Genomic DNA, 9,774 nt, shown 5'->3' with positions numbered 1-9,774 from the left:
CACTATATCAATAAATATTTGAGGAGAAACCGGTTCCTGAGGGTAAACAAAGCCAGCCGGGCTTTCCATGGAGTTTACTCAACTGTGAAATATGGGCTTTCCATAAGTAAAGCCAAAAGGGAATAAGCGTCCGTTTCTTCTACATAAGAACATCAAATTCTCCTAACAAAAAAACAAGTGTGATCAGCTCGTATTTAAAATAACAGACTGCTGCGGTTCGTCAGAGTTGTTTTATTAGTTGACTAAAAACAGCTGCTGCTTGTCGTCAGACCTGACACGCAAACAGGAAACTACAACAGGAACTGCACAGCATTTCACAAACACACAGGCACAGAAATGACAAGCCTCAGTCCTCCTTCTTCTTCTTCTTCTTCTTCTTCTTCTCTCATCATGTAAAAAACTCAATGTTGTACAGGGCAGTGTCTGGTTTGAAAAACAGTTAATACAGAGAGCAGGAGGGAGATTTATAGACATGATTTTTTTCATTTCTGGTTTGAACAAGGTGGAAGATGGTAGATGTCATGTGACTAAAAAAAGCTTTTCCTTAAGGAGTTTGCTAAATCTGAAGAATGGGCCTCCAATCTGGCTGCTTAATCCAGATTACTAAAAACATGTTTATCCTTTAACCTTGCATTCATTCAGATTAGATTAGATTAGATTCACTGTTTAATATATTAAGTGGTTTGTTGTATAGCTCAGCAGTGCCTGCATCTCTGCAGTGGATGCACCCATCTACAGTTGCATAACACACGTTTATCCACTTATAAGTGCATTATGGCACTATGAGTGCCCTTGTTTATACGGTGGTACAGGTTTATGATGAGTATTATAACATCAGTTGTTACTGATTTACTGATCCATTATTGTTGGAATGTTCTCCTTCCAGATAAGACAGGGGTAGCAAACTTGGGGCCCTCGGGCCGATGTTTTTGTGGCCCCCCAATTGACATCAAAGTAGCCCGCACATTTTTCGCACACACACTCATTTGCTGAAGCTTGCTCTGTGCATTTTATATTGTTTCATCATAGGTTACCATAGCTCTAAGAGGTTTTGAGGTTCTATTATTAAAGATTGAGAAGATTGGACCAGTTGTGCTTTTTTTGAATATTTGAAACCCTTTTTTTGTGGAATACTTGATGCGGCCCAGCCTCACCCAGACTCTACCCCCAGCAGCCCTCAGGTAAGTTCAGTTTGAGACCCCTGACTTAAAAGAAAGGAAAAATAAAGTTCATCATGATTCATGGTTTTTTTTCCAGGCATTACACAGGTGAGTATAATGTGTATATACTTACACACTTCAAATGTACTTTCACCACAGTCTCATGACATGAACCGGTTAAACTGCATCAGTAAAAACAAAGCACTGGCCCTCATGTCCTTATTTTACTTTAAACAATGAAAACAGCTGAAGTATGTTTGATTTTGAACTTTGGTGACAGGTGCTAAACGTATGCTGACACATGTATAAAATGAAATTATATCATTTCAGTGAAGCCAGATATATGAAGTAAATCTAGAATTACATTAAGTGGACAATATGTGTGTTAATGTCTTTATATACACCATATTTTTTACATACTATCAAACGTTCTTCTCTCGTTGCGTCACTAGTGTGTCATGCCAACTCTGACTGAATAAACACACACACACACACATTCCTAATCTTGCAGCTTGGACCTCTAATATCAACATGTCAGCAAAAAGAAATTTCCAGAAAGATTACAATCATCCTGTACACGGCGAGGCTGCTGTACAAGAGTTCACCCTGTTTTGTGTGTACTGTACACTCCACTGCTTTACAGCAACTCAGCATATAAAAGTGAAAAAACAAACGTCCATCTCTGCGGAGGAGATATTCAAAAGCAGATAAATCGATACAGCCTTCATTAACAGGAACCCTGCAGCAACCGCCCACTCCTGACCTGTTACTGACCCATCACACACACACACACAATCGAAGCCCATACATCCACTGCTTTCTGAAGTATGGAAGGTACTAAGATGAGGAGTCGATAGTGTGTGGGCTGGAGGGTCCAGATTTGGAAGGGGGCGATGTCTAAAAGCAGGTGAGGTGGTGAATTAACTGTAATGAATAAAAAAGAATACAAAATGTAAGAACAAGAATGTTGCCCTTGTGAACAATGAAGGTCAGATGTTTTTTTGTATTATTTAGGAATCTCTTGACATTTTTAGCTTAGATGAGAAGGTCAATATCACTTAATATCCTTGTGTCAAGTTCAATGCTGAAGCCAGGGGGCTATTGGCTTAGTGTACCTAATCCTGAAATTTAATTAACTCAAAAAACTTTTATAATTTTTGTGCTCGAACTCATAATGCATGTAGCTCCTCGTAAAACCACAGGAAACACGTTAGCCTGGCGCTCATCAAAGTTCAAAAATATGCCTATATTCAACATCTGGAACCTTTTACAGCCTGTTTGTATTGTTTGTTTTAACATATATACTGCTCAATTAAACAGTTTTCAAATTATATAATTATAATTAAGTGCGATCAGACGTGTAAAAGACTAAGGTGTGACTTATGGAGAGGTACACAGTGTGCTAGCTTGCTGGTTGGAGTTAGCTACCTAGAAAGCACGGATAAACGGTCGGTCTGTAAACAGGTCAAAATGTAAAATGTTTTAATTTGTTTGGAAAAATAATATAAAAATCAGATTAGTGTTAAACGATTAAACTAAGCTGTGGTTTTTAGGGGAGCTACATGACGAGCTAGCTTGTTAACCAGCTGAAAGGAAAAAAACAGCTAGCCTGAATATTGCCAGAGTTCCTGTGAATCATGTTTCTGATATATCATGTTTCATATTATGTTACGTGTCGTTTCATTTTCAGGTAGCATTATGCTGTGTTGACATTTGTGTACACAAATGTGCCTACATGTGTATCTGGTTGTCCTCCGCCGTTTATGCTACACAAATAATTCAATAGCCTTCACCTAAAGGATCCATAAGCAGGTCAAATCTTCTCATCAAAGTCTAAAATAAAACAAAACTTTTTGAAATTCTCACAGATTCCGGTGGTTTTAAGTCATTTTTTGTTTCGAGTCACACACATCACTAATAAATCAACTGATCAAGGTTCATTGTTTAGTGAAGAAATCATCTCTGACAGCTTCAAATTATTTGTTATGAGCAGTTAGCGTGACTAATTACAAAGATATTCATGTCACAACAATATACAAACAAAAAAAATCAACATTTGAGAGGATGAAACCAACAAACATTTTCAAAAAGAGATAATCTCTGCACATTTTAAAGCCCTAATAACTGAGCACTACTTCTGTTTGTACTTCAGCTGTATCATATGCTGGCATGTATGAACATTACAATCCAGATTTTTTTTGACAGCAGCCCCGTTAGTAACTATATGGAGCCAATCTGCTCTGAGCAGGTTGTGTAAAACAAAATGAAATCAGTCCCTCAGATAAGATGGGCCCCAAATGTGGATCCTGCACAGTTAATTCCTGCAGCATCACAGGACGGAGAGCGGCCAAGTCCGGACTCTTTGTACTGCAGCACCAGCTGGAGACGGCACACTCGACGCCTGTGCTTTGCTAAACAACTCTATGATAGCTCGTGTACTTCTACAAACCACAGACTAAACAGGCAATCCATCCGCTGCGAGTGCGAGCGAGTGTCAGCCCGGCTTTCAGCCAAAGACAAATCGGCCGGCCAAAAAAAAAAAAACATTTCTGGAGGAGTTCCCAGAGTGTTCTTTCAGGGATGCAGAGGGAGTTCCAGGGCCAGCAGAGAGCTGTTTGATAAGAATGTGAATGTGAATTTCCATTTTAATTTCAGTCCTTGCAAACTGAAAAACAAAAGGGACACAATGGCAGAGCAGTTTGTGGATTTTCTTCCTGCCATTGTCGTGTCTCTATGTTGCTCGGTAAGTTTCCTTGAATGCCCGTGATGTGAGTTAAGTCCCCTTCTCCTCAGCAGAAATCCCGCCCCGAGGAGAGGCAGGACTGGTGGGGGTCCTTGGCAGACTGAGAAGACGTCCTCAGCCGCAGGAGATGACAGTGAAGCGTTTGGAGATGCAGGACATGTTGTGCAGCACGATGCCCAAAAGGAAGAGCAGTACGCACGCCACCAGGATCACTGTGCACACGCCGGACCACGTGGAGCCCTTTCCTCCTCCCACTGGGCCCGTGACTCTTCGCTCACCTCCCTCGCCTCCCTCCAGCCCTACCCCCACTCCCTCCAGACCCATAGCCAGGCCCAGAGGCTGTTGTTCGGGCATGGTCACCACTGTCACCCCCTTCTGCTGGCTACCGGGCAGAAAGCGACATCCTAGCTCCCCAGGCAGGCCGAGCGCACGATCCTTGGCGACGGGCAGGGGCAGCATGTAGCAGCCGTTGCTGGGGAGGCGGATGAAGACGGGCGTATGCTCAGAGGCATGAGGGATGGCGATGACGGTTATGATGTCCGGGTCGTCCGGGAGATGGGAGACGGACAGGCCCGCGGGGAGCTTGGTGACGCCTCGGCACCAGGGACAGCGGATCTCCTTTTGACTGCTGCGCATTTGGGTCAAACACACCGAGCAACATGTGTGTCTGCAATCCAGGAGTTTGGGCCGCCGCCGGGGGCTGTAATAGTTAAAGCAGATCTGGCACTCCAGAATGGAATCCTGGGACAAAGTCTCCATTTTTAAAGAAGGTATAATCACAGACGGGCGATGCAATCCAACAGAATCAGAAGAAAGCACGTGCAGCTACAGCTGATGCTTTGTGATCCTCCACAGTCCACAACCTCACAGCCCTTGGAGGAAACACGGCCCTTCACCTGCAGCAGAGGAAACAGACACAGCATTGTTGAGAGGATGAAAGCGAAAGCATCAATATGAACAGGTGGTTTCTGTGGGTACAGCTGCTGTACGATATTTATCATGTCTAAGGCAGCCACTTCTGATGTTACTGCTTTTATTTGAGTCCGACACCCTACCCAGATATTCTACAGGACCACATGCTTGTCCTGCTTTTACTAGTATCGATTCTGTGAAATATCGAAATATTTTATTTGGAGATATTGACATCTCCAAATCGATTATCAAAACGATTTTTTATGAATTATTTATGAGCAAACATTAATTTCAACATCATACTTTTGTGGTGCACACTGTCTCTTTCAGCATAAAAACAACTTGAATGTGAGATACAGTTGCATTGTGCAACGTTCTTATAATTAAAATAATTATAATTAAACATTTTGTTCTTGTGAAATATGTATTACTAGTATTCAGATGAGGCTTTCCAAACAAGCTTTTCCATACTCCATACAAAATATATACAGATATATAAAACCGTCTTTGTTACAGTATCGGGATATATCGTATTGTATCGTGATATGTATCGTATCGCCAGATTCTTGCCAATGCACATTCCTAACTACTGTGTGTGTGTGTGTGTCAATAAAAATGAATGCACATTTTGTGATGTTGTCCTGAAAAGGTTTCTGAGGTGACAAGTCAAGTGAACACTGGGAGGCTAGCCACTAACGAGCTAACTGGGATATATGTCTGCAAACACGGAGTAACATGAGCAAAACGTCTCTATTTACTGCTGTAAAAGGCCCCTTTAAATGCGATTACCATCATGTACAACGCACACATCACACATATCAGCTAGCAACCGACTGCTGCAGCGGTGACCTCACGCGACCCTTCGCCTCAGTATCTGTGTCAAGTATGGTTAATTCTTTTAAATGTCTCCTTCAGGCCACATACACCAAAAACAATCTCTTTCTTCCTTCTCCTCCTCCTCCTCCTCTTCTTCCTTTATAATCACATCCTCTGTGTTAATCCATGCGGAAGCAGTGATAGTTTGCTTTTACAGATGATTAAACCCTGTCAAAATAGCACCAAGGAAACGATGAATACCAAACAGGGTCCTGCTGACTTTATATTATTTTATTTTTTTCCTGCCCAAATTGTCAAGAGGGAAGACAACTAGATTTCCTTCTCCACAGAACCAGTGTCCCCCTGAGCACACCGTGGGAGGACGGGCGGGGGGGGGGAGAGACAGAAATGGAAAAAGGTGACCATAGACAGACCTGCAAACATCTCAGCCTCTTATCAAAAACAAGATCTGAGGCAATTAAACTGCTGGCTGTGCCCTGTGTGGTGACACCGAGGGGGCAATAACAGATAAGAGGGAGATTATGACATGGAGTTTGGCCTATTTATGATACAGAGAATGGTCACATTCAACCATTGGCACCATAAATAACTGCAAAAAGGTTGAGGAATTTGTATAGAGCCTGTATAATAAATGCAAATAATTTATTTGATTGATCAGTCCATATGTAATTAAATTATGTCATCAGCAGCATTACTGCAGCTTTCCCTTGGGAATCCTGAAGCAGATAGAAACATAATTCCTGCCTTGAGTTCAGCCCCAAGCGTTTCTCCAGACTGCCCTGAACAGAGATCCTCCTGAGGGATGAACACAGGAGGAACCCTGATGTCTGAGCACCCTGAGCACTCTGCTACGTTAGCCTGCATTGAAACAATTTTAGCCATTGAAACAGTTTTAGCCAGGCTAAACCCATGGCTACATGGATGGCCACCACTATGGTCCAGCACATGTGCTCACTGTGACAACAACAAACTACTGAACTTGTTATTGCCTTTACAGCAAAATCGTCTGCTCCTCTACTACCACAGTTTTTAGATATAGCAGCATATTTATGAAAAGAAAAAAATCAGGTTTAACTTTAACTAATCATATCACCTCCCACTATGTCCACCAGAACACAAATTTGAGTTTAATGACATCTCTATGAGCCTACTTTGAATTTAGTGCTAATGTTAGCATGCCAATTGGCTTAACTTGGTAAAGATGATAAAGGGTATAGGAGGTAGCATCAGCATGACAGCACTGTCAAGTGAGGAGGGTGTAAGTATTAAGTATGTGAATATACAGCTAAACGGCTATGGTTTTCTGCATGTCAGCAAATAACAGTCAGCATGGCGAGAGACCATTTTCACCTGAGACCAACATAATTATTAGCAAATCAGAAAAATGTGTGTGAACCAAAAGTTACTTTTTTGCTGTCATCACAGCTAAAACACTATAACTGCACATACTTCATCACAAAATCCTGAGAGGTCATTGCCACTGGTTCAACACAAGTACATAGCTTGACACATGGATGAGTTTGTGAGCTCATGAATCATACAAGAAGCCAGCTGCTTCACAAGGTTAGTGTCCCAGCTTGACCCCCAGAGAGGTGAGGCAGCAGCAAACGCCTACCAGATACAGATACGGGAACTCTTTTTTTGTACCATCTCTTGACCGAAATGGTTGAATTTCACTTGTATAATATCAGAACAGCAGGTGGAAAAACTTCATCCTCACACTTTAAAACCCTTTAGCACATTAAGCGAGTCCTCGTTCAATCTGTCAAGTCAATGTATATGCGTGTTCGCCATCCACTTGACCTCTCAGCCTCATGCACGCCTCCTCTCGCCTTTCCCTTTAGCAGCAGCTGCTCCCTGGGGGTAAAACACTCCCTTCCCCAGCTGAGTCCGGAGGCCAGACCCTCCGCTCCTCCCGCCTTCCTCCTCGCTCCGTGCTCCCTGGCTGACCTAATTTCTCCACAGCAAGTCAAAGTGGGGGAAAAGGTGTGGAAAATCCCAGTAGTTCCATGAAGGAGTGAGGAAGATGAGAGGAGGGAGAACGGAGGCAAGAGACCAGCCCTTGAGGGGGCGAGACAGCCCAGAGTATTACTGAATCCTTTCCCAAAAGATACGGATTAGCTTTGATCTGACATAAATGCTTTGTGGCTCAATATTCCCACAAACCCGGCACTGTCCCTCATCTCTTCTGACTGAAAAGCCTTCCCTTCTCAATTCTTTTCCCTTTCCAAGAGAATTCCTTTCCTTTTTCCACTCGGACCTTTTTAAGATTCTACATGAGGAGGATAAAAATAGAGCTGCAAGATAACATTGATTTTTGGGTTCACTATAAAAATTCATTTAGCTTTAAAGCTACATCATTTTTAAATCATTTTTACAGTTCACTTTGGGTTCCTCTCTGCCCACCATTCTATTGCCAATTAGAAATAAAACACAAAAAAAACACATGAATACACCTGTGCAGTTAACATGAGCTGTGCCTGGGCTGCATCCATCCATCATCCATTAACCCGCTCCGTCCTGCAGTGCAGGGTCACGGGGGGCTGAAGCCTATCCCAGCTATATCTACGGGTGAGAGGCGGGGTAGAACCTGGACAGGTCACCAGTCCATCACAGGTCAACATAGAGACAGACAACCATTCACACTCACACCTACGGGCAATTTAGAGTCACCAATTACAAGCATGTCACACAGGCACAGGCAGAATGTGCATGAACGTGATGTTGGCCTTGCTGCTGTTTGCAGCTGTATGTATGTGTATATATATATATATATATATATATATATTTATATATATATATATATCTCATTAGTTTGATACTGAATCCAGTCATGCATTTCATTTCATTATCAGACAGTTACAAGGTGATTCTATCATCATTTGTGTGGAAATGACTGTTCGTTCACTGCAGCCTTAATTAATCCGCTCATTTTCCTTATTAACAGATGGACTAATCTGCCTAAAAATGACAAAAACTAATTAAAATTGCACCTACCATACAACAATCAAAACAAAATAATAATTCATAATGTGTTTTGTGTGTGTTTTATGTATTTTATAAGATGGCAAAGAAACTTCATCATCTATCTAAACAATTTACTGCCAATGACAGTATTGATATAGGTCATACTTAATGTACTGTCATTAAGTTGAGATATATAATCATACAAACTGGAGTATTAATCCAAAATGCCAAGGCATAGAAATGATGCAAATGTGACACAAAAAAAGCAGAAATCTGCTTTTTAGGAGCTGAAAACAGTACATTTGTATAATTTCTCTTTCAAAATGATGGATTTCAGCATCACTCTGCCATCATATCTGTGGGATTGGGTGGATTTCATGTCAGCTTATGTTCGGTGCAGCCTTGATGATGCAGCAGATCGTCAGAGGAAATGATAAAAACACTTCCACGCTCCATCATTTTTCTCAGTGTGTGTAGAAAACCACACGGCTGCTCTCCGAGGTCATGAAACAACAGCGAGCAGGCGACCTAACAATATGATTTATCGGTTCAACTGAGCCGTAACCAGGACAACCTGGCTGCTGACCCACTTTCCATCACACCTACATACAACAAAATATAGAAAAAGGAGCAAACACAAAAGTGTCCTGAACTAGTAGACAAACAAAAGTTTCCACTTTTTGTGTGGTCCGTTTGTGAAAGTGTGTTATAGGACATATGAGGTAGTGATGATGCAGAGTGACTGAGCAGTGGCCTCCAACACGCCATCGTGCCTGTGGTCCACCGGGAGTAACCAACAGAAAACACACACATCCCCTCGGGGCCTCTGCACACAATCGACCGAGGAGAAAGTGCGCTCATCCTCACAGACAGGGGCTAAAAATAACCCCGCACACACACACACACACACAGACACACACAGCTCCGCCTAGCTCCGACGTGGCCAACATAATAAAGTTGCTGCCAGCAGAGGAGCAGTTTGCTAATCTGTGAACTCGGGGTGGTTTGAGCCGGTGTGGTGATGATGATGTAGGAGGTGACGTCACAGCTCGCATGATGCTTCGTCCAGAGAGGCATGTTTGCATGGAGCAGGTGCAACGCAGTCAGCTGGAGTGTGTGTTTTTTTTCCAGGACTCAGGTGACACCAAATGAACT

The 9,774-nt window shown here is 42.4% G+C and overlaps 1 protein-coding gene across 3 annotated transcripts in view; it reads right to left on the bottom strand.

The window, feature by feature from the left end:
• Positions 1 to 215: 215 nt before the first annotated feature.
• rnf152 (ring finger protein 152) overlaps positions 216 to 9,774 on the bottom strand; it is a 34,646-nt gene continuing 25,087 nt past the window's right edge. For all 3 annotated transcript variants that reach the window (XM_028433331.1, XM_028433333.1, XM_028433334.1), the window contains one exon: positions 216 to 4,799. In XM_028433331.1, the coding sequence (XP_028289132.1) occupies positions 4,018 to 4,662 (645 nt within the window). In that variant the 5' untranslated portion in view covers positions 4,663 to 4,799 and the 3' untranslated portion in view covers positions 216 to 4,017. The remainder of the gene's footprint in view (positions 4,800 to 9,774) is intronic.

The sequence above is a fragment of the Parambassis ranga genome, chromosome 20 (assembly GCF_900634625.1).
Source record: "Parambassis ranga chromosome 20, fParRan2.1, whole genome shotgun sequence".
Classification (NCBI taxonomy): Eukaryota; Metazoa; Chordata; class Actinopteri; family Ambassidae; genus Parambassis; species Parambassis ranga.
The sequence above is the reverse complement of the archived record's forward strand: the minus strand, read 5'-3'. Positions and strand labels throughout refer to the sequence as shown.